We start from the raw sequence: 27,879 nt of genomic DNA on the forward strand, positions 1-27,879 counted from the left end.
GTGTTGTTGAACAGTCCGTCGGTTTGAAACGGCAAACCAAGCGTTTTCAACTGTCGAGGGGGAAACATAGAAGAGAAGCAGCGTGTGTGTGTTGTTGACACATTTATTTTTTTGAAAAAAGCAGGTAAAAATGTTAGAACTCGGACTGGTTGTTAGAAAGTCGAGACCGTGACGCAGCGTTTATATTCGCTCCTCGCGCTCAAAAAGACACGGAAGGTTTCTACAGATTTAAGGTTATTATGAGCCATTAATCTCTATCTGCATGTACGTTCGCATGTATTATCGTGTATTTACAGTACTTGCATGAGGCATATAAACTCACATATGTTCCAAGATGACGTTCGCTTCAAGTTCTGCACTTAATATAAGTTGTTTGAAAGTTCCGTGCTTTAATATACTCCGTCTTCTTTCGTTCGTGTTTAAAAATCTACGGAGGCCCACATGTCCAAGATTTTCTTATACGCATTACGCACAATTCATTTCTGGACTTTCGCGAAGCGGTTTATTCATTTTTATGAAGGAAAACAAAGTGGATATTTTACGACTGACTATCCAAACCTGTGTATCTTTCTTTGGATAGATGTCCTCAGACGAAGAGGAACGAACCAGTCCTGTTCTGCCCAAAGATTCGGACCGTGGCAGCTCTGTGTCCTCTGAGCTTCAGGTGATAATATGCAAACCACTCTTGCTGTTTAAATGTCTTGATATAACACCGTGTAGTCTAATGTACAGTGTAGTGTGAATTATGTCATTCAGAGTGAGTTTTTAATGTATATCCGAATTTATTAATAATCTAGACCCCATGGTTCTCAAACTGTGGTATGAGCTTCCTCTGGTGGTACTTGGAGGAAAATCCGAAATGCTGTTCTTCTATATATACCAGTGTCTTTGTTCAGAAGGAGCTGAGGAATTTTGAGTGTGTAGAAAATTATCAGTATCAGTTGAAAAGGATCATATCGTGCATCACTAAATACAATTATTTCAAGTGTTGCCTGTGAAGTGCTGTAGTTTTCAGACAATATTATTAAACTGGGATAGACTCCTCTACAAAGCTGGAGTCAAAATAAGAAAAAAGGAAATAAAATAAATCTTGGCCAAAATAAGGCTGTTTTTTTTTCTGTAGTCAAAAAAGGATACTTGCAGTAATCCAGTATTCTTATGTTCTGTTCTTGGATCAACAGGATGAGTATGAGGAGCTCCTCCGCTATGCTGTGGTCACTTCTAAGTTTGACACACTACCCAGTTCTCACCTGCAGCAGCTGACCACCTTGCACATGTCCGCAGAGGGCAGCAGTTCCCAGAGAAGAGATGGCACAAAATCACAACACCGCACAGGTATCATTGGGTCTTGCATGCAGGCCACACTCATACATGTGCACCACACTAATGGAGCTTTTCCATTATACAGCACTAGCATAGCTCAGCTCAGCTCAACTGGACTTGTTTTTTTGCCACTCCATTAGGGATAGTTTTTTTGGCACCTGCCCTGGTGAGGTTCCAAGTGAGCTGAGCTGATATTAAAATGGGACGTCAACAGACTGTCAGCCACCGATTGGTCAGAGAGTGTCGTCACAGGAAGAGTCATGAGCGCGACATCCGACACAAGAATGAAATCGAACAATGTCGTACAGTAGATCAGTTAAAAAGACTTAATTCCTGAAAATCTGTTAATCCCCAAGATTTATCAAGGAAATTTCTAAAATCTCAATATTTAACAGAGGAGTCTGGTGTATTTAGCAGCAGCACTGTCAAAAGCCGGCGATTGTGAGCTGAATCACAACCCGTTAAGCCGTATTTCAGTTCAGTGACTGTGCCAGACGGAGTCTGTGATCTGGTCATGCAGGAAACTAATGTTTTTAATTAACTGATTCTAATGATTCAGTTCACTGAAAATAATTGATTTACTCATCAGTAGAATCTGTGTTTGTGTCGTGTATAAAACAACGTCACGACGACCCCGCCCGCGTTGAGGCGGTACTATGAAGTAATGGAAGACAGGGTGCCTGATATCAAACTGAGTAGAGTTGAGTCGAGTCATGCTAGAACTGTGTATTGGAAAAGCATTCTGACAGAAACACAATGTGAGCCTTTGCAGACGCTGTCCACCATGAAATGATCAGCTGTCAAAATGGATTTGGCATCACAATATGAGAAATATAGTGTTTGCCCACCACAGTGTTTCACCTTGTGAGCTGGTCTAAGTCCAGATGCATATATCAGTTGGTGTCTCTCTTTCTTCTACCATTCCTACGACATCTTAAACAACCCCCCTAGCTGCAGCTCTCATTGAAGCTTTAGTGCTTTAACTGTCATAATAGAGTGCACAGGGATGTAGAGAGTAGACAGGCTGATTGGTAATGATCTCCTGGCTCTCTGCCCATACAGCTCTTAGGGTACCGGCCTTCTCTTTTCCCTCCAGTATTTAATTAAGATATTGACATGAATGCATTCCTGGATGTGGACCATGCTTGTCTTTTTTTTAGGTTTTTTTTTTTTATTACCTTTTTGTTATTGTTGTCCTGTACTGTTGGCCAACCTTTTCACTTTAATTTTAACAACATTTCCTCTTATCTCTTTAGTAATTGTGGCTGTTGCTTACATTCCTCCCATATCTTTCTTGTCATCTGCCAGATATGACCTCTGCGGCTAAAGATGGGGGACATTCTAGCAAGACTGAGAGATCCTCACAGACTTACCCCTTAATTGTTGAGCCTGTCGCTCATTCAAGAGCCTCTCATAGTAAGATGAATTACAACTACAAACCATATCAAATTTTATGTACATTTTTCTCTCAAATAAACTCTGAAATACCAAGACAAACAAGTTGCTTTGTGTTTGCTTTCCAGTGGAGGAGGTGGCAGGTGGGTCACACAGCAGACTGTCTGTGCTCACAGACACTCCCTTAGGTGGGTTGCAGACCCCAACTGAGAGGTCAAGGCCAAACAGCCCTGACCCCCTCACGTCCACTGTGATGGAGATGTTTGTCTCGGAGGAGAACATGAGTAAGATGGAGGACATTCTGGACACATGGAGCAACAATCTGAAGGTTTTGATCTGCCTCCTCATCACTTTACTGGCTTTTTACTTGTCTGCTAAAATGTGTACAGCGATAATGGAAGGGCATTTTAAGCAAGAATGCTGTTTGACAGTCCCTGAGGTTTCATTTGAACAAATAGTCACATCTACCCTGCCCCCCTCACAGTGCAGACACAATGCATTTTATATGAGGTCATTGTTGGAGTTTTCATCATGGTAAATTAAAGGGTTTTAACACTGCAACATTATCGCAACCTTCCTACAAAACACAGTGAGTTAGTGAACTCAAACTTTTACATCTCGGCCAAGTTGACCTCACCCTTTTTTTACTCAGTCTTTGAAAGCAAAAATCAGTTGGGTTGTGGTACAGAGCAGTTGCTCCAGCCAAATGTCAAAGACTACAAGACTTCAAATTGTGTTCTACTTCAGACATTTTGTCAGAGGTTAATTCTCCACTCCAAGAACTCAAACAATTACATTAGAGCTAGTGAGAGTAATGCAGGCTTCACAGCATGTTGAGCTGTGAAGAGGAGCAACTAATGAGATGCATTCACTGTCCCTGGTAAATTTGATCACTTCTGCGGGGGCCGTAGCATGTTGATCTTAGAGGAGGGGCTTCAAGATGCAATTAAATATTGTGCCCATCCCTAACTGCAATATAACACACTGTGTATCTTGTAGCAGCTGTGCAGTTGACAGTAAAGTTTGACTGAGCTGACAAAACAGGTTTATTCATGATCATTTTGAAACACTGCAATCAAATTTCTCACAAACTGGTATTTTATTCATAGTTAAATATGTGGTGAAATGTCAGGAGAGCTTGAACTGAGTCATTTATGAGTAGTGTTGAAAGCACATCATTAAATGACGCTGTGCCTGTATTCTTTCCATTCATTAATACAATTTGAAATAGTGCATAATGGAAAGAATTAGACACCTTTATATATTCCTTACTGTTAAGTTTCTGTCACTCTGCAATTACTGTTATTTCCCAGAGAATGACAGCTCTACTCGTCATGAAACCAGTGACCTTTTAATTGTATCGCCCAGTGGAAGGATTTTGCAGGAGGTGGATGGTTTCATGTGGGTGTCCAGTCCTCTCTTCCCTTTTTTCTGAGTTGTGTTCAGTTCATTCATGAAGGGCAGGTGACAATTAATGACCAGCTAAGCAGCGCCTGGGAAAAGAGTACAGTTTGTCCTGGTGAAAGGGGCAGGAGAGAACAATGGACTGTATGACAGATGAATGCTGTCATACAGAATGCTGAGGTTTTAAAGTGCAGAAGGAGGTAGAGCCTGCTCACTGGCTCATGGCACAAATACTTTCCTCGAGTGAGACTGATTTTGCACATATGGCAAGAACCATTCACATACTGTCAATGCACAGTGGCCACCTTTTAGGTTGGTCATTTTTAATCACTCAAAATATGCATGTAAATATAAAAAAAGTTTAGTAAAAAAAACAAAAAGTGAAACAACATTGAGGAAACATTACCTTTACAAATGATGGGGTTATATGGTTTAGAGCAGTAGTTCCCAAACCTTTTATACCAAGTACCACCTGAGAAAACATTGAGCTCTTTAAGTTCGCATTCCACAGTTTGAGAGACTTTTATATGAAATCATAAGACAATGGAGCAAAGAAGAAAAGGAATTATACAGGTGAACAATTCAACAATTATAGACGTATTTTATTTGTAGGCTTGATTCAGTCTTATGGGTAAAATGTGGAAACTGTGTAACAGGATATTTATGTAACCTCCTCTTCTTGGTGTTTTTTACATGAATTTTCAATTTTCAGTGTGAGTTGTCTTTAAAATGGAAGATTGAGGGGTCCATTCCAGCCTCCTCTAGCAGGGACACAGTGGCAAGAGCCTCTGTGTCCCTGGATGAGTCACTTAACCCCAAGTTGCTCCTGACAGCTGTGCTGGTATAAATAACATGTCATTGAGAAAAGAGCTATAGAAGAGCTGAGTGAATGGGTGTAAAGCTATGAGTGAATAAAGACTAGAAACCATTTAATTTCACGATTTTGCTTGGGTCACAATTCAACTGTTTGTTTCTGAAGCCAGGTTTATGCTTTACCTCTGCACAAGGTGTTGCAGAAGATGTACATGTTGAAGCCTTTTCTATGTCTGAATCTGTCAGTGGTGTACATACAATCCAAATCCAGATCTATGCCAGACTTCTCCAGAAACAAATCCAGCTATAAGGCAAAATTAAATCTTCCAGGTTCATATGATTTGTGCTTGCTGTCAGTGACAAACCATCCATCTCATTTAACATCAGCTGTAACGCATGTTGTGTGTTTGTCCATGTTTGTGTAATGAACACATGAACCATGACTGTCCCACCCTCCTGTCCCTAATTTAGTCAAACGTGCTGAGCGAGCTACAGAAGTGGAAGCTGGCCTTTACGGAGCGACACAAACTGGAGATGAGGAAAGAGAAGGAGCGGTGTGCAACCCGAGCAGCTGGTCTGAAGGCGGAGCTAGACGGCCTGAAGGGGCTGCTCCACACCTATGAGACTTCAAACCAGAGAAAAGACGAGGTGACTGCATATGCATCTGTTTGCTTTCTCCACTGCGAAATGTGGTCGGTTGGATTAATTACCTAACTGAAGTTTTAGTGTAGAACTCGCAGGGCTCAGCCCCGCACCTTAAGTGTCTAATATAATTCTGTCTTTAAATGCACAGTATGCTTTGTCTGCCACCAGCGGTTTCTCAATCAAAACAATACTAAAAGACCTAGTTTGACATCAGGAACCAGCAGGGGATCATAGGAATTGTTGTCTCATTTAGTTTACCCGTTTACACCAGGTCTGCTGTTTGGACTCATTGTGTCTGTGTGTGTTTGTGTCCTCCCTCAGGTGATCATGAACCTGAGTCAGGTGTTAAACAGACAAAAAGAGAGGCTTGAAAAGATGAGGGCCTTCAACCACTGGAGACTTCAGCACACCGAGGCCAAAGAAGAGGTACAAACACGACAATGAGGTGTTATAGTTGGCCTTTTTCAAATGTTTCCATTTCTTTGCTTCATTTAATAAAGAAATCATTACAACTCAATCATTTTGGTTTGTGGGCAAAACAAGACATTTGAGAACATCATCATTTCCAGGTTTGGTTAACACATTTTCTGACCTTTTATGGACCAAAGAAGAACTTGATTAATCAGGATCAGCTCTAATTATTTCCCTTACCTTTTTTAAGCTCTTTGTTTGCCAACTTTTTTGACCTTTGTAGCATAATTTCCTCTTAAATTCTTAACTAATTGAGACAGTTGCTTCTTATCTTCTGCCAGACAGAGGACAACAAAGAAATAGATGTTTACTGCTTATGCAATTCCTTTTAAAATGAAAAATTAAGCAGAGGGCTCATTTTTGATGATAAGGCGAGGAAACGCTCTGCACCTGCACAAGAATGAATTATGGGAGTAATTATTTCCTCGTGAATACTTTCATGGTCTCGTGGTTCCCTTCCCTTCCCTTCCCTCTCTCCCTCCCAGGCTCATGCTGCTCGACTAGCACAGCAGCACTACAATCTGCAGCTGAAGAAGAAGGTGTGGTCAGGCTGGCACTCTCTGGTCCAGAGACACTGGAAGGTCAAGGTGGAGGAGGCTTGTCGTGCGAGAGCTGAAGAGGTGTGCGCTCACCTGTCCACAGACTATGAGGCCAGGCTGGCAGAGGTAAATAAATGTGTAATAATAAACCTGGATAAATGAAACTGTGAGTTTATTTAGACTAAACCCAATGGATGTTTTTAAGATGGGGATGAGCCGAGTGTCGTCTGAGATATAATAGTGGACAGATAAAAATGGACAACAGTATTTATATTTGTCACACAGTTGGAGGATCATGCACTTAAAACGGATTGAAATAACAAATAACAACAGTTATTTGTGCAATTATTTAAGAGCAGCAGAAGCCAAGGAAAGTGCCAGAAGTTGATGCCAACACAATCAAATATGAATGTCTATATTTAAAAACAGTGCAGGTGTAAAAACAAAAACATGTAGAGTTAATTTAAAGTTTCCATGATTTATTTTTTTGAGTTTTGCTTCTCAGAGTCGTGGCCAAAAACAAAACCCTCTTGGCAGAGATAACGGCTCTGCAGTGAAATCGCCATGAAGCAAATAGAAATCAAGGAGTAACGTTTGTTCGGGTATAACTGTGTTGGTAATGGTGTTACACTGTCGGGCTGAAATCATTCAAATGATAAACACCTGGTGTTGTTGTTGTTGTTGTCAGTATTAACTGATAAATGACTCTCTCTCTCCTCTGCCTCCCGTTTCTGCAGCACTGTGAGGCCATAGAGAAAGCCCAGACAGAGATTCAGAGGCTTCGGTTGGAGCGAGAGCGTTACGAGGAGTCGATGAAGAAAGCCTTCATGAGGGGAGTGTGTGCCCTCAACATGGAGGCTCTCAGCATGTTCCAGAGTACAGATGCACAGCCAGAGCATCCTACAAATCACGATCAGCACGGTATGACCACATATTTTAATGAATATTTATCTTTTCAAACAGCTCATACAATCAAAGTTTGTCATCACAGGCTCCACAAGAACACACAGAATTGAAGGTGTTGTTAACCTTGCATGTTAAGCTGGCAGAAGCATGACCCTGACCCTGTCAGTACATTAAAAGTCATTTTGAACGTCTAAAAGACAGTAGGGCTGAAACTGTTAATCAATTATTAATCAATTCATTGATGGCTATTTTTGATAATTGATTCATTGGTTTGGGTGTTTTTGTTTTTTCAATAATTAAGTCAAGCTTTTAGATTTTTGTTAGCATGTTAAATGTGAATATTTTCTGATTTCTTTGCTCCATATAACATAGAAGTGTTTCGTTTTGGTCTGTGAACGAAACAAGTTTGAAAACATCATCACTCAACATTTTTCACCATTTTCCGACATTTCAAGTAGTTGATTAATTGAGAAAACAATCGACAGATAATGAATGTAATGAAAATAATTGTTAGTTGCAGCTCTATAAGACAGTGCCTTGGAGTTTTTCTTTGACTTCCTAACCTCATGAAAAACAAGAGCAACTGCATCAGTGTGGAAAAAGAGCAAACCCGCACTCCCAAGAAGCGCTCTGACCCAAAGAGTTCACAGTTTAATATGTTTGTTTTTTTCTCTGTGTAGATCCTCCGTCTCCTCAGGATGATCCTGGCTCTGCTCCGATGGGCCAACCGCAACCACGTCCCTTCTCCTCCACACGGTTCAGTCCAGTCCACTTTGACAACATTCCCCCCCACGGTGAAGCTGAGCATATGGTGAGAGTGCGACACCGATGAGAATTAAAACACACCCACTCACCATAGTCCTTTAATGTCACAGTTACGTTCATGGACACCAAAATTAGGTAATGACTGTATACTGTAGGAGAATTAGCGGCTTCGATAGACGTTTGCACCGTCCGAGTGAGAGATCTCAATTATGTTAATGTGTTTTTGGTGTTTTGATTTTTTTTTGGCGCTCACTAAATCCTCCTCATACACTGTTGTCTTCTCCTCAGCTGGGCTCTGGTGTCCCGATGTCCAGAGCAGACGTTCTCCCCTCCACCTCAGTGATGCACAGCTCACTACCACCCGGGGGCACTGCAAGTTCCCACAAACAGGTTAACGTTACACATGCAGATGGTCTATAGGGGGTGCTGTCCACCTTCACAACATCTATAAATAACTACAACGACTGTTGTATGCAACAGAATCCCAGACTGTTCCCTGACAAACGGAGGTGAATTATTCAGGAATACTTTTAGTGGAAGACAATTAATGCTGACCGTAACTCTTTAAGGTGTTTCAAATTAGCATCTGCTAGAAACACGATGGTGCGTGTGTTGGGACAACTTATTATATCTGTCCCTATAGAAATAAATAATAAATCTGTTTGTTTCTGACATACGTGTTAATTATTGTAGGTCGGTGGTCGCGTCATAACAGCGAGTCAACAAAAACCCTCAAAGACAGTAACGGCTCGTGTCACTATGCGACCTGACGTGGGTAAAGCTCCCCGCAGCAACCTCCAGGTGATGGGCGTGGCTCCGCCTATGAGCTCTGTGGTCATAGAGCGTCATCATCCGGTTACACAGGTACACGTGTGTGTGCGTGTCACTGCTGAAAACTGCTGTTCAAGAGGATTTATAACGTGTATAATGTAACTCCTTGTTTCTCTTATCATTCTTTCAGCTCACCATCGGTCCGGCCACGGCTGCCAAGTTTCCCCGCTCCTCTCAACAGGTCCACAGCTCGGCCAGAGGCAGAGGCTCCTCCAGAGCGCCCACCACCAGCACGTGTCAAGTACACTCCATCAAAGTCATTGAGTGACTTCACACTCGTATCTCAGGAAATGGTGCTCATGTAGACTAGATGTACAACAATGGTAGAAGTAGATTTGAACCCTGATTTCAGGCCAGTTTCATTTTTACCCTGAATTGTTATCATGTTCTCTATTTTAAGTGAACAAAATCATTTTTTTCTCAGAAAAGTAGACACACAGAAGGTTAGATCTGTAAAAGTTTTTATTTGCGAATTGCAAAAAATGTATTACTATAAAGAGTTTTACTTAGGCCGTCATGTGTAAAACCACATATTTTAAATGTTTGTGCAACTAATGTTTTCTACTGAAACCGTCCCAACGCAGGCTGTTTCACTAAACTAAAGCCATATGTCACAACTATTTGATGCACAATTTTATTTTTAAAATAAATTATTTTACTGCTAACTTTCCTGTACAGAGCAGTAGTTGTCAATGCTGTAAAAATGTGGCGTCCTCATGAAATGGTGCAGTTCCTCTGGTGGACGTGCTCCGACTCCATCCGAATCTTATCTGTAAGAGAAATGAACGTTTGTCTCATCCGGGACGTATATACACCTCAGTTGGCACAGCTAAATATCTTAAAATACCTTTTGTACATTTGTTAAAAATAGTTAACTTAATGTACCCGCAGCTTTCTGGTTCCCCGTGACGATGAGGCTGTTGTAGAGTTCTTTTGCTGGGCTCCGCTGAGCCAACTCCTCCCCATGAAGCCAGATCAGCAGCATCCTGTTTCCGTGCTCTTGGTAGCTCTGCTGACCTGTGGACAAACACACACACACACACACAACACAACTGTTCAGTTACCTGGTGACGAGTAACGGTGACAATTGTTGAAACATTAGTTATACTGGGTTCCCACAGGTCCTTTTAGATCCTTGAACATCGCCTTAAGTAGACATGGTATCATTGAAAGTGCTTGGATTTTGTTGATATTTAGGTTAATGTCTCCCTTGTTTGTTACGGCGCCACCTACTGTTTCATGCCCTGCATTGCTTGATGTACATAGACGAGGCCTACGCAGAACAAACATAACAGAACAAACACATAGAGTCATAATTACTAGCGGTGTTGTGGACACTGTCCACTGTCTCTGTCTCCGCCGTAGACGCGAGATTCCATGGAGAGCAATGGGCGAGTAAAGTTAAGCAAGAGAAGGGGAAATGACAATGCGATGCCTGGGTAATGAAAATTCCAAGATCTCTGGCTCAACAAAGTAAAATATAAAGACTGACTTTGACCAAGATCACAAGGACAATCTCTTGTCCAGATGCAGCGCGTGCTGCAAATCAATAAAAGTGGATGCCATGGAGCAAAGCCGCGCTTACCAAGTTCCCATCTTAAGCTGTGTCAGCACATTTGATCCTTGAATTTGAGGTAATTGGTCCTGGAAAGTCCTTGAATTTGATGTCAACCAAGGTGTGGGAACCCTGGTTTTAATTCTGAACATTTTGGCTATTATTTCACAGCACAGTCAAAATGCCTGAGGGTCACTGAGGGGTCACGGCACCTGTCCACTGTTCCTCGATGGCAGACGCTTGCTCCGCGGTGAAGTTCCAGTGCTCTGCCAGCTTTTTCCAGCCTCCTGGTTTCAGGAGCTTGTACGCCAGATGCCAGGCCATGGAGCGGAGCTGCTTGGTCTCGTTGCGGTGGTCGGGTTTGAACGTCAGCGGACACTCGCTGTGGACACTCTCATTAAGCTCGGGATTGATCTGAAAGGGTAATTAAATCATGTCAGCAGATTGATAAAGGCCACCAGCCTCGGAGAACACGAGGGCACGGGAGGAGATTATTGGAGAGACACTTGCACACATGATTAACGTTATGAATGCCACCGTTTCAAGTGGGGAATCGGACCCCGGCCTTAATGAAAGTGATGCTAAATTGGCTGTCATGTTTATGTCTGTGAGACATTTTTACAATGAATGACTTTATAGTATTAGAGGTAGGGCTACAACTAATGTTGGAAAAACCTGGAAACGATGATGTTCTCAAATGTCTTGTTTTGTACACAGAATCTGAAAAATTAGCTTGTTTTAATGATTTAAAAAACAATTGATGATTAAAATCTTTGACAATTTATTAATCAATGAATAATGGAGTAGTTGTCGTGGCCTATAAATAGAGGCAATTCAGCCAATTTCAGTAGTCAGTTCACATGTGAAGCAGCTTAATCACTGATTTAAAATTCTCAATAATGTATTATGACACATATGATGACTTACCTCCCTCCATTTGTAGTATCGCTCTGCTTTGATGATCATGTCCACAATAATCACCTCGTCAGCTCTGGCTGCGACTCCCAGAGCGGTTTTCCCCTGCTTCTCCATGTACAAACAAAACGTAAAGGAAAATACACACACTTTAATTACTTCAATACGTTATTAAAGAATCTGCTCAGCTGCAGAAGCGTTATTAATATAATAGCTTTATGGATTATTTAAAGAGACCTTACCTTGTCCTGGATTGTTAAATCCAGTCCATTTTTAAGAAGCATGTCCACGACATCTATTCTGGCCAACTCTGCAGCGATATGCATCACAGTCTGGGACCTCTGACAAGTTCACAGCACACGACAACACAGCCATTTAAAGGCACATTCATGAAGTGTATGAAGTCGTAAAATATGTCATCAGGGATTTAGGAATCATCCTGAGTTGAAGTACTGCCTTCTTTCTGGTTTCTAATCCTGTATTATTAAACATGTTTGCTGACATTGTTGTATTGTGTTCAACGCAGGGTGATCAAACCTTATTGGTGAGGTTAATGTTGCAGCCGCCTTGTAGCAGAGTGTGGATGACGGGGATGTGACTGTGGATCACCGCCAGGTGAAGAGGAGTCTCCAGGTGCTGAGAGCAAAAAAAAAACATGAGGCGGACACTGTAAATATCTTCAATTAAGGATAAATGAACGATATCTTGAACTTGAATTATGACTACGATTTTGACTAAATACCCAATTGCGATTATTTTGGCAGGAAAAGCGATTGCAATTATGATTCTCGATCATTCTCATTTTCATTCGAAAAACAAATTCAAAAGGATTACCGTGTGATATTTGTGCAGATCTGTGAGAGAAAATGTTCTCTTCTGTCTAGGGAATAACATTTGTATAGATCAAGAAGACCACGATTCATCTAAAATGATATTTTGACACACATTTTGGCTTTAACAAATGTGAACTCCTGCGATTTGAAAATTGCAGTAGGCTGTGTTGCAATTTTCATAAATTTCCGTCATAATGACGTTGAGGTCTGAAACTGTAGTTATAGATATCTACAATTCAGTTGTGGATACTGTAGATATCTATAATGACAACCCCCACACACATGAATGTTTTTGATCAGTTAAAAACTGAATTACAGATTTCTTTAACTAGTTTTGACTAGTTAAAGAAACTCGTTAAGGACTCGTTAAGAATGACGTTGCAGATACTGGAAGTAAATTGAAATAACATGAATTTATGGGAATAAACTGGAAATGTTTCAAAATTGGAATTTTAATATAGTTGGTAAATAATACATTGGAGCACAATCTTGGCTAAAACGATAAGATTTGATGCAAATACAGTTGAATATCAATGATATTCCGTCAATCACAGATGACTTCTCCAAACCTGAAGTATTGAATTTTGCACGCATGTCTACTTATGACACAACAAACATGTTTATATTTGTTTAGGGTGAGATAAGTTAGTCCTTGCAGTGGAGAAATATACATCGTCACAGCAGCAATGACAGTAAAGATAAAGGTAATAAATAATAAACGTGCATTTCCACATAATTATGTGAAAGTACCATACAGAAAGATATGACACAGTTTCTTTAAATGATCCATAATTCACATGAAAAGTTTCCATATTTCCAAGATTCCTGATGTACTGTGCCCTTTGCAGACCCAAAAGGAAACATGACTGAAAGTGTTCCACTGCCGCCCAGCTCGTGTTCACTTACCTGATTCTGGAAGTCGGCGTGAGTGCCGTAGTCTAAGAGGATCTGGACCAGAGACGTGTCTCCTCTCTCGGAAACCGCATGGAGTGCGCTGCTTTTCGTCTACGAGAAAGAGAAGGTAGCTCAGCTGCATGTACAGTATGTTAAAAAGTATATAATAATTTAATGTGATCCATATTCTGATGCTGCAGAATCAGGCACAACAGCATGTCACCATGTCGCACCGATGTGAGGATGTTGGGGTCACAGTTAGCCTCCAGCAGAGCCACAACACATTCCTCATGGTCGTTGTCTGCAGCCTGGTACAGAGCAGTTTCTCCCTCCTGTCACACACACACACACACACACGGTCTATCAATGAAATGCGGTAGTGACGCTTGGACAATAACCACAACAGACGCAGGAAAGTATTCTCAGGGAGAAAGTATTTATAAATTCTAGGGCTGAAACAATTTAGTAAACTCATCGTCAGCTAATTCGATCATTGATTCATTGGTTTGAGGGTTTTTCCATAATTAGAACAAGTTGTTTTTGCTTCTTAAATGTGAATATTTTCTAGTTTCTTTAGTCAAAATAACAAAGAAATCATTCAAACTGTCATTAAAATTTTTAGTTTGGGAAACACTGTTCAACATTTTACGACATTAATCGATTAAAATTAATGAGTAATCATTAGTTGCAGCCCTAATCAATTACAGTATTTTTTTCAGACCTGTTATTTGCTAATTTTTTTTAAGGTCCAGAATGTAAGAGCTAGTGAGAATTAGTCTACTATCTAGTTTTAAACTGCATATTAAAACAAACTGAGCACTCCTTAGTTTTAACTGCAGTAGCCTGAGAAAATACCAGAGAGAATTCTGTTTATGTTTGGTTTGTACATCCTGGCTGCTGTAGAAACAAGTTGGCACAAGATACAGTACATATAAAGTTGCAAAAACCAAGCAATCTTTATTTTAAAGGAATTTCACGCTTACATAAAGCTATTTATGGATAATATATAAGTTTATCATTGTATTCTGGGTAATATCGATCACAAAATACCTCATGGACATTGATATCCTTCTGATAATGACTCATTTGAATCAGTCACGTTTTATGAAATTTCACTTTGCACTATTCTTTCACCTATTGTGAATATAAACCATAAAAAACTCAAACTTTTTTTTATACCAAGTACCACCTGAGAACATATTGAGCTCTCGAAGTATCCTTAACATTATCACCAACGTTAAAATACAGTGGTATAAATAAATACGTCGCGCAAAGTCAGCTACAACTACTCTTCACAGGAGGCAGATTTATTCCCAAATAAGCTCTCTCATCATCCTCCTCTTCCTCACATATACTTCACACACCGGTAGCGTGACTTTAGATTAAGATGGAGCGAGAGATAAGGTAACTACTATTATTTAATATTATTTTGTTTTGTACTCCGGGCAAGAATTCCTTCGCTCCACACTGAACAGTATTTCTGATTTGCCTCCAAGTACCACCAGAGGAAGCTTGCGTGCCACTGATGGTACACATACCACAGTTTGAGAACCATGTTTATAAAGGTTTGGAATAACGGAATCTTGAATCTATCCGTCAATTGTCTGGAGTTTAAGTTTAAGCCAGGACACCTTGTTTACCTTGTGGTATAAAAAGAGTAATCTATAACCTGGATTATCCACTGAGCACACACTGACACAGACCACAGCGCGACAGAGAGGACATATACACTGGTTGTCTACCATATTGACTTCATCTCTGTTATCGAAGCTCAGCAGCAGCAGGTTGACGGTGTTCAGGTGTCCGTTTCTGGCAGCTAAGTGCAGGGGCGTGTGGCCCGTCTGACAGAAGAGAGGGAAACAAAGAATGCTTGACTTTGAGCTTCATCTATTTATTGCAGAAATGTCCGCTTATATAGAATCTATGTAACTATATGAAGAATCCATAATGTGAACAGGTCGTAAACACACCTTGTTGGGCGACATGGTGGACATCTGGTATGGGTCCATGAGCATCTCTAACATGTCAACACAACCGTGCTCTGCAGCTAACGCGAAGGCTCGGTTCCCCGACTGAAATAGAATGCATGTAGGTACAATTTAAACCGGCATTTAATTTGGTAGTGATTCATGATGTATTTATTTCAATTTTTTAAAAAATGACCTGATCCTCTTTGTCTAGTTCTTTCATCTGTAGGTCGTTCACAATGTACTCCACGATCTCAGTGTGGTTGTTGATGGCAGCACAGTGCATGATGTTGAATCCCTCCTGAGGAACAGAAACAGATTTTTAGCTAAAAGCCCCAGTGTGGAATCTCCATCTCCCCCTGTGGAATCCTGAATAATTACCAACACAGTGTGTCTCTATGGCCTCCTTTGCACCCGGCATTAAAATGTGTTTTCTGTGAGCAGATAGCGATTGGATAGCGCTTCACCACATGCATTTACACCTTGTATTAACATGCGTCTCCGGCGTCCACATCAAGAGCCCGACAACAACGACAACATTCGCCGCGCGTGAAGTCGCTATTGCTGTTGTATTTTACAAAAGAATTCAGAAAAAAATAGTATAGCACATTATGATTTCTTGATTAAGACGTCAAATTATAGTTATGTACTTGAATTCCTGAACAGAAAAAAGTGTTTTTGTGGCTGAACTTTCTGCTTGATTCATTCTATCTGATTGCAATCCAATCACAGAAAACACATTTTAATGTAAGGTGTAAAGGTGTTCCATGACCTAGTTTTCTTTCCCCAGCCTCACCCGAGGTAGAAGATAACGAAGTAGAACCGAAATCAGGCCAATTATCCTCATTGGACAACACTTTGAACGTAACAGACTTTGTTTTATATATAAATGTTACACACTACAGCTTTAACTGTATGTGAACCACAAAACTGAGGTTTGTGACAAGAAAATACGAGAATATTATATTCAAAAAAGGAAAAACAGGGTAAATGCTTCTTTACCTCATTCTCAACCTTCTGTTCGGCCCCAGCTTGCACTAACAATTTCAAGATCTCCAAACTGCCGAACCAGGCAGCCAAATGAATGGGTGCCACACCGTGCTGTCAGACACACAGGACACAACGTGGAGACGTGTGATTACTTACAAAATTGGCAATTTATTGGCAATTTCCAAACACCGTGACGATGCAGCGCTCTCTGACTCTGACTGTGCACTGCAAAAAATAACTTGGTCAATTCAATATTCACTATGTAAAAGTCAAGTCTACGGGAGCATAATTGAGAGTAGACACGTGGGAAACGTCTTTCCTGTCATTAAAAAAAATCAACATCAAAACTATGAATAATTAATTATGCTCGCACAGAGTTTACACTGTGGCTCTGAAAGTTTGTGTGTTGTCTTTTTATTTACTTGGTGGTTACAGTTTTTTTTGTCTGAACTAATATACGATTGTTATGACTAGAACACAATAAGTTGTTTTCTCTGGCCTGAGTCTTCAGACCCAGACACTGTGACACTGCTCACCTTGTCCTTCTGGTCCACTTTGACCCTGCGCTGCAGAAGAAGCTTCACAGCTTCCTTGTTCTTGCCAGCTGCTGCATAGTGAAGGGCAGTCCTGTTGTTCTGCAACAAGCAGCAAAGATTAGATGCTGTGTAATAACATTCAGTCATTTTCTTTTTTTTTGTTTGTTTTTGGGACCCACCACATTCTTTGCGTTGGCATTTATGCCCCTTCCGACACTCCTCATGGTCTCCACGTCGTTCCTCTTTGCCGCTTCTATAAACTCCTTCTCCGCATCGAGCACTGCGCAAACACAAAACAGGCAGCGGGATCATACCGACGCCTCGTCATTTTCACACCTTCACTCATACTTATTGTACTCACACATTTCTTTGTCGTCGAAGCCACTGTCTGCCTCTCTGTCAGAGTGATTGCTCAGTATAAAGTCACGGAAGCCACGTGTCGTCTCCTCTCTCATCCACTTCCTCGGATCCAGAGTCTCCTTCTTGGGACTGTGCTTTTTTATAACTGCCCTCAAAGCCAACACTTGCCTCTCCATTTGACTGTTTTTGTTTTTTAAAAAAACGTACTTCTGTGTAAACAAGCAGAGTTTGCCGTTTGATGCAAGAAAACACAACGAGGCAATGCTGTGCCTAAGGAGAAGTAATAAAAGATGCAAAAAACAAAAACGATGTTGAATGTCTTTCCCGTCCTCAAACGGTCAACAACCCAGCAATGGAAGCAAACTCCAACCAGTCTGCAGCAGCTAAAGGGCTGATCCATGTTTACTTTACACGCTCACGCCCTTAAGACACCGCCGATACCGCGGATAGTAACAGTAGCATATACTTGACATGACTCACTTCAACTTGCATGCTAAGTAATCAAAAGATGGGCTGCCAAGTTTTTGTGTTTTTTCTTGTCATTTCAGTGTAATATTTATGATATTAACATAAGGTGCTCATAATAGTTGGTTTAACTTGTTTTTCCGGGCACATTTGACTAGATAAACACAAGAAAACACTCCTTTTGAAGTCACTTTTTTTACATTTACACAACCTGCAGCCTCTAACATGTTTTGTTTTGCAGCGCTCAAGTCAAACACGGTGCAGTATCCTGACAGTGAGTCCCACTTTTAACCCCTTTTGATTAAAAGTCACATGACAATTGTAAAATATTTCATTTATTGCTACATCGTGTGACATGATAGGATTCTCTTATTAAGCATCACTGTTCTATAACCTCACTGTACAGTAATAAATACAATAGAAATATCCGAATCAAATAACTTCAAGATAAATTAAAGAATAAACATATGAAGCAAGAATTCAATAAACATTCTAATGATACATTTAGAAGTCTTTTAAATAGAAATATTGATTTACCTTGTAGTGAATAACAGGGTAATGGTTGACAAAAAAAAAAACTGGTATTCGTGCACAACAAGGTCATTCAAAGTCTCAGTAAATCTTACCAGAATGCCAAGAAATAAATAGAAGGGCAAAAAAATACAGATTTCGGAAGATAAAACTGACATATGGCTATGGCTTTCGGTTTGGAGCTGTATTTTCTTTTTCTGTCCCAGGTCCGACTCCAGATGAGGTTATGTGCGTGACCATCACCTGAGGAACTTGTCGATGGTGTTGACACGACCTATGGCTTTGGTCCTCTTTGAAGGAGGTGAGGAGGGCGTGCTCTGTCTGGAGAATGAAAGCAAAAATATTGACTTAACCTCTGTATAACTAGGAAGTCACATATGACTCTTTTCCACGACACAGTTCCAGCGAGGCTCGACTCGGCACGGCTCGACTCTAGCCTGTTATTTCTTGCTTTTCCATCGGTGATAGTACCTGGTACATTTTTTAGTACCTGCTCTGGCGAAGTTCCAAGCGAGCTCAGACGATACTAAAATGTGACGTCGTCAGACTGCCGCCCACTGATTGGTCAGAGAGTGTCGTCACTGGAACTGTCATGAGCGCGACGTTCAAAACAAGAATCAAACCGAAAAATGCCTAACTGTAGATCAGTTAAAAAGACTTCAAAATCCTGGTAACATGCGTTAATCTCCAACATTTTGCAAGAAAATGTCTAAAGTCTCAATATTTAGCTGTATTTCAGTTCAGTGACTGTGTCAGAGATGACCACACTGTGCTCCGGTCATGCAGGAAGTACTGAACTCATGTTTTTAATGACCTGATTCTAATGAGTCACTACAACGACAACTGCTTTACAAGTCACTAGTTTGTGTCACGTATAAAAACCACGTCACAGCAGTTGAGACCGGTCAGTTTTCATACTACTGTCGGGCTGCAACCATTAATCGATTATAAATCAATTTGTGCTCCAAGTAACAAAGAAATCATCAAAAACAGGTTAATTTTGGTTTGTGAACAAAACAAAACATTTCAGAACTTCATCATTTTGAGTTTTGGGAAACAATTAACATTTTCCAAAAAATGTTGGCATTTCAAAAACACTTGATCAATTAATTGATTATCAAATTAATTAATTAGCAATTCATTTAGTAATCTATTAGAGAGAAAAAATCTATGTATGAGGGCAACACCAGAACTATGTGATGAAAAGAGGTCATTCTAAGGCTCCCTAAGGGGGAAGTTAATGTTTTTCTTGCATTTACCTTAAAGGTGAGTTTGAATAGCAGAAAACACAACACAGGGATGACAGAGTTTATGTGAGTTCAAAGCTGCTTAAGCCACCTGACTGTATTTACCACAAAAAGGATAAAAGAAAAAAAACAACAACCTGTATTAATAATCACTGAATCGTTGCAGCCCTACAGACAACAAACAACATTAACAACAAATCATATGAAAGAACAATATGTAAAAATAGTTCCCTTTGAGAACTATAAAAAAGGGTTTGATTTGATTTGATTTATCAATTTATACTACTTTTCCTTTTACATAGCCACGTCATGCAGGAGGGAGGTTTTAATTTAGTTTTGGACGCACAAATAGCGCAAAATCCAGAAGGAAAAAAAGATATTAAAATGTCCCAGAAAACAAAAAAACAAAAAGACTAAGCGTAGTAACAAAGAGATAGCGCAATACAATATATATATGAAAATTGTATTTATTGTATTGTATAATAAGAATATAAAGTTCAGCCTGTCTGGTGTTTATATGAGTGGAACAAATGACAAAGATAAGGCTATTTATATGTGAACACACTCATATTTGTTGAATGTTTATATCAAATACTGTTAGAACCTTTAGTTTTCTGAACAGTGAAGGTGTGTCATGAAGCTGTCTCACCTTTTGCTTTTGCCTTTATTTGCTAGCCTCGTCAGGAGATCTGTGACCAGGAACGAAAAGAGAGGAAAAATAAAAACTCATCCTTTGTCTTTTCTCTAGAAACTAGAAAACATGACATATCTCATAATAACAGCATCTCAATCTCAATCACAAATTGATTTTGCAATTTCCATGGTCTGGACCAAATAAACCCAAAACGTCTTTCCTGTGAAGGAATCAATACAAACGCCTCACACCATGTCAGTGTCAGTAAAGGTTAAAGTTCACACACACACACACACACACACACACACACACACACACACACACACACACACACACACACACACACACACACACACACACACACACACACGTTCGACATTCATGACATGAGGGGACATTGCATTGACTTACATTCATTTCCTGGAGACTTACTCTAACCCTAACCACAATTACTACTGGCCTAATCCTAATCCTAACCTAACCCTAACCCTAATCTCAATCTCAGCCTAACCTTAAAACATACCTTCACCTTAAAATGTAGTAATTTACGTTATGGGGACTTGCTTTTTGTCTCCACAAGGAAGACAAGTCCCCATAATGTGACTGTGTAAACAGGTTTAGGTCCCCACAACATTAGTAATACCTGGACACACACACACACACACACACACACACACACACACACACCCTCAACAGCAAACAGACATGACTAACAGAACTGTAAAATACAGCAGGTTCATTACAAGGCTAAACATTCCAACAAAGCACTAAGTACATAATGTAACAGGCAGAATTAATGATTCAACATAATTAAGAACAACATGTTCCATCGCAGCTTCCACTGACTGACACACACACACACACTCACTCACTCACTCACCCGTGGCTTTGCTATTAGCAGCTGGAGGTGGATTTACAGGAGCTGACGTTTGACCTCCCAGCTCATGGATGACCCCCTGGTTCAAGCAGAGGTCAACGTGGTGGTTGAAGACAGTGAGGTCGTCCGTGTCCTGGGTCAGCTGACACACCGGGCAGATGAGGGCCGGACAACATGCCCGAGGCTGTTGAAAGGTCACAGCTGGAGCAGGGTCGTCCTTTTCCCGCGTGTTCACCTCCAGCTCTTCACTGTCCTTTGCCACGCCTTCGCGCTCACGTTCTTTGCGGTCGTTCTCCGAGTCTGAATCCGACTCCGCATCTGGCTTTCTGGAGCACTGGCTGAGACAATGGTCTATGTGTTTGTTGAAGGCGGTCAAATCGGTCGTCTCCACCGGCCTGAAACACACGGGACACGTGAAGCTCTCTGCCGTGGTGCCATTACAGCCTGACGTGGATGCGATGGCCTCTACGTGGGAAACAAAGCCGTTTTCAGGCAGAACTGAGCCTGAACTCTTGGTAACTGGAGACTCTACAGGCTGAGGAGAGTGGGACCCTGTGGGTAAATTTTCCCCTTGACCTTCCTCTTGTGTGCTTGCCTGGACTTGTAATCTCTTGGCATGGGCCCGCTGGAAGAAAGACTGTTGAGGTTCTTCACCAGTCTGGCCTCCCTCTATCCTGCTTTGCTTGCTCCGCCAGGGAACGGCTTCTGGTTTCTTGCACTTCTGTGCCGGGGGGAGAGGAGCATGGTTGGACTTTTGGACGGAGAAATAAGGGAGTTGCTCTTTCCCAGCTTTTTGTTTTTGCATTGTTTGGACAGCGCCATCAGGCTCGGTCTTGCCTGGTTGAAGAAACCCAATGATGCTCTTCTGCAGAGGGGCTTTGTCATCTGAACTGACAAAAGCAGAAATCCGAACACCTGCAAGCGGGAAAACAAATTATCCAGAGAAACGTTCAGAGTGAATGTCAAACGTGTTATTATTTCCACATTAGGCGTGCCACAGAACATTGAGATTTATTCGCAGCTAGTTATATTAATTGATATGTCAGTTAAATAGTTAGATCTAATTACCCATGAGCCTCAGCCTGAGTGGCTGGGGGCTCTCGTTTTCTATTTCTGTTTTCAGTAGGTCCTTAGCAACAGCAAAGATCTCCTCCACTGTAGCAACAGCACACGGCAGCGTCTGTGCCCGGGTTTTCACCTCAAAGTTCACATTCTTTAGCTTGAGCGTCACCGTTTTACCCTACGTGGAAATAAAGACAATACAGGGATGAATGAAGACATTTTTAATTAATTTTATCAACTACAGCACTTTGTGTAACTTCTGTAGAAATTTTGGTCAGCGAAAACACAGGTTTGCTCAGCTTTTCTACTTCAGAAACTGCATTTTCATTCATTCATCTAACCTAAAAAAAAGCATTACACCATAAAAGTTAATGCTTAACCTCACCACAATCTATAAGCCCTAAACTTAACCAGCTCCTCAGAAATGAAGATTCTGCCACATAAGGAACAGCTTTTGGTCTCTAATCTGGACAAGTTCAGCGTTTATGTGTAGAAAGGCAACAAATACAAGTTTACACACACACACACAGAACAAGCAGAGCAGAGCAGAGGAGTGAATCAAAGAAATGGATAAAAAAATACTTCTGTAGGCAACTGGATAGAGCTACAACCAATCAGACCAACGCAGAGCAGCGAGAAACGTGTCAACAAATGTGCTCGTTGTAGTTTTCTAGGAGAGATGGCAATCTAGTAATGGCATCTAAAGACTTAAGCCCTGAGGGGAGCTCCGTGGAGCGAGTCACTTAGACTGGAAGCAACAGCCGAATAGAAAGACAGCTGCTCTTTGGTGGCCATGTTGGATTTATACAGAAGGTACTACTCGACGTCGTCGTTTCTCTGTCGTCAACGGGTTAAGCCCGCCTCTAGTGTGCCAGGGGCTTTGTGATTGGCTCCCTTTTTCTGAGATTCTAAAAAATCTGTAAAAACCTGTCGTATCACAGATTGATTCGTCAGAAAGCATTTTGGTGACATGGCACAAAGCACTTTCATATTCATGTAATCGTCTCCCAGAGAGACATTTCCAAGGGGGACAATAGTCCCCGCTGTGTCCTTAATGGTCCTCCATTTCCTCACGCTATCAAAGCCACATTGGGACCCAGGCAGGGGTTGATGGCCGCGTTCGTCCTTTGTGTAACGATTTGAAAGGGAATGAACAGGTTGAAGTAATTGCATGAGTTGCACTTGGCCTGAAAACAGGCCAGTGTAGAACGAGATGATGTTTCTTTTCTTTTCTTTTTTTCTCTCTGCATTTTGGAGTGTTGTTCATTTGGGTTCAAACATCCGCCGTGTCGGTTTGCTTTTGTTATTTTTGAGACAGCCTTTTCAGGGTCTTTAAGGCTGAACAGCCAGCTGAAGATCCAGCTGAGCACAGTCTGCTGCAGCTATAAAACAAAACCACATGCGAGGCTGATGTAAGCAGGTCACTGACTTGGATCAAGTGCTGTGTGCGTTCCTCATTTTATTCTGCTTTTTCAGAATATACACACACACACACACACACAGACAGAACACAGCCTTCTCTGACACTCATTACCTTCAGATCTTCTTTTTTCATGTCTTCTGCTAAATCTTCACAAAGCTGCCTGCATAAGGAAAACTGCTCCTCGGCTTTATTTAGTTCTTTAAATGTCCTGTAAGGATAAAATGCAAAAAAAAAGGAAACAAATAAGTTAGAGTTAAGAGGAAAAAGAATAAATTCAGTTATATTTATGTCCTTTTTTAGAACAAACCTTTCGGTGCTCATGCTTTTTCTTTCTTCGTGCCTGTGTGAGAGCAAAGATTATCTCATCAACTCTTCTTCTGAAATGAATTTTAAACAGTGGCCTCGAGTTTTACCTTGGTATGTGTGTGGAGCTAAGAGCCAGTGACACCTGCATGAAATGCTGCCAGGACGTCTCCGAGAACAGCAACGACAGCAGTGCCATCTGCTGGCCAAGGTGGGAACAGCTAGTGACGCCCAGTGCACTCAACATCTTCTCGCTCACCTTCCCCACACCGGAAACCTGGAGGAATAAACACAAGAAACACTTTTTTTAAGTTTAGTTATTAAGAATTTCTTTCAACCATCTTTTGCCCGACAACAACACATCATTCATCACATCACAACATCGCACTTATCAGCCAAGAAATCATGATTAAAAAAACATATTTCCACATGACTGTGTAAGGTGTGTGCAGTACTTTGCGAACTGGAAGATTCTGGATGAAGTCCATGACTGCAGCTCTGGTGGAGGGGAGTCTGTACTGGCCATTGGGCTTGTTCTTGTCACTGCAAACCTTGGCAAGCATCATGTTTGGAGCAATTCCTGGGAGATGGAATAATTCAATTCAAATATGTATTTGCAAATGACCAGCTGGTGAAACACACGCACGACATCGATCATAATTTGAAACAACTGGATGGACTTCAGTAAGCAATTCTTTTTTTATGAACAGGGCTGGAACTAACGCACATTCTCATAGTTGATTAATCTGTCGATTGTTTGGTCCAGAAAATGTTTGATTTCTTTGTTATAGTGAGCCAAGAAACCAGAAAATATTCACATTTAAACTGAAACTGAAAAATCAGAAAACTTTTGATTCTTAAAAAAACACTCAAATTGATTATCAAAATTATTGTTTATACTTTTTCTTCAAGTTTTTTGGCCGTGTGGAGACATCTCTTGCGCTCTTTTTCTTCTCTTTGTATCAAATCAATTACACCAGAGTGGGTTTTTTTCCTCCCCCCTCACCTGCACTAGCAGTCAGCGTTGTCTTCTGCTCTATGCGGAAGCGCATCTCTCTCACAGCCTCCTCAACAGATGTCCCGAAAACCTCAAAAGCACCACCATCGCTGACGCCATCAGAGATGGAGAAGCAGGGAGAAGAGTTTGGGCTGTCGTCAAACAGGACTGGGGAGAGGTCTTTCAACTCCGGCACTGCCTCCTTCTGCTCTTCACCTTGAAAGAAAGAAATGATCATACATGATAGTCACGTTAATTGCTAGTGTATAAACTCAATTCATCCGTAACCATAAAATGAGTCTACATTTTCGTATACTTAAACCTTGCCTTTAGTGGCGCTGCTGATGCGGTAGCGGTGTGTACGAGAGGACTCGGGCCAGCTCTGCCTCTGCTCCAGGTGGTCTGTAAAATCCAGATAAGCTTCATCCAGGCTCACTGGCTGGAAGTGCGGGTCATAGTCTGCAAAGATCTCCCGAATCTAACAGAGTGTCAGAGTTACATTAATGAGTAGCTATTAGTCAAAGCTGGGAGCCACAAAGGCGCTACATAGAATTTGCTGAGTGTGTGTGTGTGTGTGTGTGTTTTCTTGGCACTGATCTCTCACCTCCTCACTCACGGCTCTGTACTTATCAAAGTTGGTTGGAACAATGATTAAGTTGGGGCAGAGTTTTTTCGCGATGAAGCCAGGCATGGCGGCTCGCACGCCATACTTCCTGGCATGGTAGTTGGACGTCGACTGCAAAAGAATGGGTGAAATCTAAGTAGAGTGAAACTCTCATCTGAACGAGATATGTTTTGAAGCTGCTCATATTCCTAAGTTGTAATATGACTCATGGTGATGACGTGCTATGTGTTAAGTATTTTAAACATATTGTTGATAGTTTACTGAGCTGTGTGACTTAAGGGTTTCTTATGAAATGCATGACAGGAAATTGAACTTTGTGGTTAGCAACCTAATGCAAAGTTTTCCATTAACATTTCTGTTGTTTGTTTTGTTTAGACTACAAAGAGTCACGGTCGTTTACAATATCTGGTGCTCCAATGCATCCAACAAATATGTTTGGTTAATTGATTACTAAATGAACAGTCAAGTCAACTTTTGTGACAATCACTTATTTGGTTTGAGTGTTTTATTAATGATTAAAAATAAGCTTTCTGAATTTTCATTCACTTTGGTTTGTGGACAAAAACAAGACGTTTGAGAACATCATCATTTCCAGGTTTGGGGAACACTGATCAACATTGTCTAACATTTTCTGGACCAAGCAACTAATCAACTACGTGATAACTGCGTGTAATTATATTCCTGGTAATATATTAAAGTACCAGCATGCTCATGGATCCTACAGCCATGGGCTTGTCTTTCAGTTCAGGACAGTCTCTCATCTCCACAGCAGCATAGAAAGCATCCATGTCCACATGGACAATCAGACGTGTTAGATCACGACTGCTCTCCAGCACCGAGGCCATCCTGTCCACCTACACAGAGAGATTTCACCAAAAACACTTGGCGTTTAACAGCACGTCGTATTAATTTGTCTGCCTATGTTCTTTGACAGGAAGTAAAGTAGCCATTGCCAACTTAAACTTAGACCGCTGCATTTCTTACCTGATCTTGGGCTTTCTTTAACTGCTGCTCTGTGATCTGTGCCTTTTGTTGCATCATCCTGCCGATGCGCTGGTTCACCTGCTGCTCTCTCTTCAGCTCATTCTCATAAAACCTCGAGCCCTGTAGTTGATACATATAACGAAAAGCTCCAAAAACATGTCTATTTTTTTTTAGTACTGTGTCATTACACTGGGGATATAGGACTTCCACACAAGGACACTGGACACAATCCGTCACTACCTCACATGTCATAGGGTCCAGAGCACACTGCAGAAAGATTTGGGCCCAGTCCCAATGTCCACGCTCACACACTCACAGACTTCAAGGCACATTCAGTGTGTCAGTGATGTCAAGTGTGTGAGCTCCCTCTTATGGCCATTTGAGGACATTACAACAACTTTACATAAAACATGTATTCTGCAGACTACCTGAAGGAATTACCCACAGTTCATTGCAGGTGGATTTTGTTTACACTACATAATTTACAATATCTGGTGCTCCAATGCATCCAACAAATGTGTTCATTCTCTGAGAAATTAGAATCGTGATTAGGGCTGCATCCGTAATTCAGTTAATCGATTATTCAATTTGTTTTTTTGAACAATTAAAACAGGTTTATCTGATAGTTCAGCTTCTTAAACGTGAATATGTTCTGCTTTCTTTGCTCCACGTGACAAAGAAATCCTTAAAACTGAATTTTTGGTTTAAGGACAAAACATGTCATTTCCAGGTTTGAGAAACACTCAATCAACAATCAACATTTTCTTACATTTTTATGGACCAAACGATTATCGATTATTGGAGAAAATAATTGACAGATTAAATCGATTGTGAAAATAAATCGTTAGCTGCAGCCCTAATATACTGAGTGTGTAAGGATTGATTAATCAACTAATTTACAAAATCATCTCATCCATTAGGGTTCAGGGCTTTTGTTAAGATTTATACTTCTTTCAAATGAATTAGACCTATGTAGATGGGTGGGATCATGATGACTTCATGCTATTCACACAAAAGGTACTGAAGAAATGTATTTATTTATTGTTTACCTTTGATGATTCCATGATGATCTTGTTAATCTTGTCCCTGTCAAGACCCTCCATTCCAGCCTTGTTATCATTGAGGGCCATTCTGGAGAGGAAGCCCTCCTCACCTTTAGTGGGCACACATCCATTCTCCTCCATCCCGAAGAAATTAAAACAGCACAAAACGACCTTAGCTTTCAATAAAGTTAACTGAGAGGTAACATCACGATGTTTCCCATGATATGTGCGCAGTCTCCAGCTAAGTCAAAGAACCACCGATACGTTTAATACGTGATTAATTCACCTTAAAGTCGATATTATTCATGAAGCTCAGCTGTCTGATGTTAATGTCCCTACATGTTTTGATGGTTTTGAAACGGTTTGGCGGCACTTCCGCGTACACTCGTCATCACCGGAAGAGGCGGAGCATGTTTTTATACTATCCGTTTTGTACATACTTTATTTTATATAACTTTATTCACTGCATTTCAGATAACCCGTCACCAAAAGAAGAAACCCCAAAAATATTTACATGACATGACAATAAAGATTCTTGAATCTCTA

General features: G+C 40.9%; 3 protein-coding genes across 8 annotated transcripts; 1 reads left to right on the forward strand and 2 right to left on the reverse strand.

The window, feature by feature from the left end:
- Positions 1-11: 11 nt before the first annotated feature.
- On the forward strand, positions 12-9,767 carry poc5 (POC5 centriolar protein homolog (Chlamydomonas)). 2 transcript variants are annotated; one of them, XM_044025607.1, is made up of 13 exons: positions 12-233; positions 581-664; positions 1,182-1,335; positions 2,632-2,739; positions 2,847-3,046; positions 5,407-5,583; positions 5,902-6,006; positions 6,537-6,716; positions 7,328-7,511; positions 8,177-8,307; positions 8,550-8,651; positions 8,955-9,125; positions 9,223-9,767. In XM_044025607.1, the coding sequence occupies exons 2-13, from the start codon at positions 581-583 to the stop codon at positions 9,358-9,360; spliced, it is 1,734 nt and encodes a 577-aa protein (XP_043881542.1). In that variant the 5' UTR covers positions 12-233; the 3' UTR covers positions 9,361-9,767. The 2 variants fall into 2 exon arrangements, with proteins under 2 accessions (XP_043881542.1, XP_043881543.1); XM_044025608.1 differs by having other exon boundaries at positions 12-124.
- Positions 9,537-18,296, reverse strand: ankdd1b (ankyrin repeat and death domain containing 1B). Of its 4 annotated transcripts, none has more exons than XM_044025603.1 (16): positions 18,145-18,296; positions 17,144-17,412; positions 16,962-17,062; positions 16,783-16,881; positions 16,259-16,357; positions 15,453-15,557; positions 15,260-15,361; positions 15,032-15,130; positions 13,523-13,621; positions 13,302-13,400; positions 12,100-12,198; positions 11,805-11,903; positions 11,575-11,670; positions 10,860-11,061; positions 9,978-10,109; positions 9,537-9,862 (listed from the first exon to the last, which is right to left on the reverse strand). In XM_044025603.1, exons 1-16 carry the CDS (start codon positions 18,294-18,296, stop codon positions 9,807-9,809), a joined length of 1,908 nt encoding a protein of 635 aa, XP_043881538.1. In that variant the 3' UTR covers positions 9,537-9,806. The 4 variants fall into 4 exon arrangements, with proteins under 4 accessions (XP_043881538.1, XP_043881537.1, XP_043881540.1 ...); XM_044025602.1 differs by having other exon boundaries at positions 11,575-11,673; XM_044025605.1 differs by having other exon boundaries at positions 11,575-11,673; positions 17,144-17,348; positions 18,145-18,201.
- On the reverse strand, positions 17,923-27,690 carry polk (polymerase (DNA directed) kappa). Of its 2 annotated transcripts, XM_044025597.1 has the most exons (15): positions 27,620-27,690; positions 27,340-27,468; positions 26,291-26,410; positions 26,008-26,160; positions 25,286-25,417; positions 25,009-25,159; positions 24,691-24,897; positions 24,140-24,264; positions 23,795-23,961; positions 23,689-23,721; positions 23,493-23,589; positions 21,965-22,136; positions 20,900-21,811; positions 20,035-20,074; positions 17,923-18,459 (listed from the first exon to the last, which is right to left on the reverse strand). In XM_044025597.1, exons 1-15 carry the CDS (start codon positions 27,638-27,640, stop codon positions 18,378-18,380), a joined length of 2,541 nt encoding a protein of 846 aa, XP_043881532.1. In that variant the 5' UTR covers positions 27,641-27,690; the 3' UTR covers positions 17,923-18,377. The 2 variants fall into 2 exon arrangements, with proteins under 2 accessions (XP_043881532.1, XP_043881533.1); XM_044025598.1 differs by having other exon boundaries at positions 27,340-27,682.
- Between the last annotated feature and the right edge of the window lie 189 nt (positions 27,691-27,879).

The sequence above is a fragment of the Solea senegalensis genome, linkage group LG5 (assembly GCF_019176455.1).
Source record: "Solea senegalensis isolate Sse05_10M linkage group LG5, IFAPA_SoseM_1, whole genome shotgun sequence".
NCBI classification, from domain to species: domain Eukaryota; kingdom Metazoa; phylum Chordata; class Actinopteri; order Pleuronectiformes; family Soleidae; genus Solea; species Solea senegalensis.

Coding starts and splice junctions, on each gene's coding strand:
- poc5 (XM_044025607.1), top strand. CDS start 581: ATGTCCTCAGACGAAGAGGAACGAACCAGTCCTGTTCTGCCCAAAGAT. Junction 665..1,181: donor CTGTGTCCTCTGAGCTTCAG/GTGATAATATGC, acceptor TTGGATCAACAG/GATGAGTATGAGGAGCTCCT. Junction 2,740..2,846: donor TCATTCAAGAGCCTCTCATA/GTAAGATGAATT, acceptor TTTGCTTTCCAG/TGGAGGAGGTGGCAGGTGGG.
- ankdd1b (XM_044025602.1), bottom strand. CDS start 18,296: ATGTCAGTTTTATCTTCCGAAATCTGTATTTTTTTGCCCTTCTATTTA. Junction 15,131..15,259: donor CCACCATGTCGCCCAACAAG/GTGTGTTTACGA, acceptor CTCTTCTGTCAG/ACGGGCCACACGCCCCTGCA. Junction 9,863..9,977: donor GGGGAACCAGAAAGCTGCGG/GTACATTAAGTT, acceptor TTTCTCTTACAG/ATAAGATTCGGATGGAGTCG.
- polk (XM_044025597.1), bottom strand. CDS start 27,640: ATGAATAATATCGACTTTAAG. Junction 26,411..27,339: donor TCATCATGGAATCATCAAAG/GTAAACAATAAA, acceptor TATCAACTACAG/GGCTCGAGGTTTTATGAGAA. Junction 22,137..23,492: donor TGAAAAAAGAAGATCTGAAG/GTAATGAGTGTC, acceptor ATTTCCACGTAG/GGTAAAACGGTGACGCTCAA.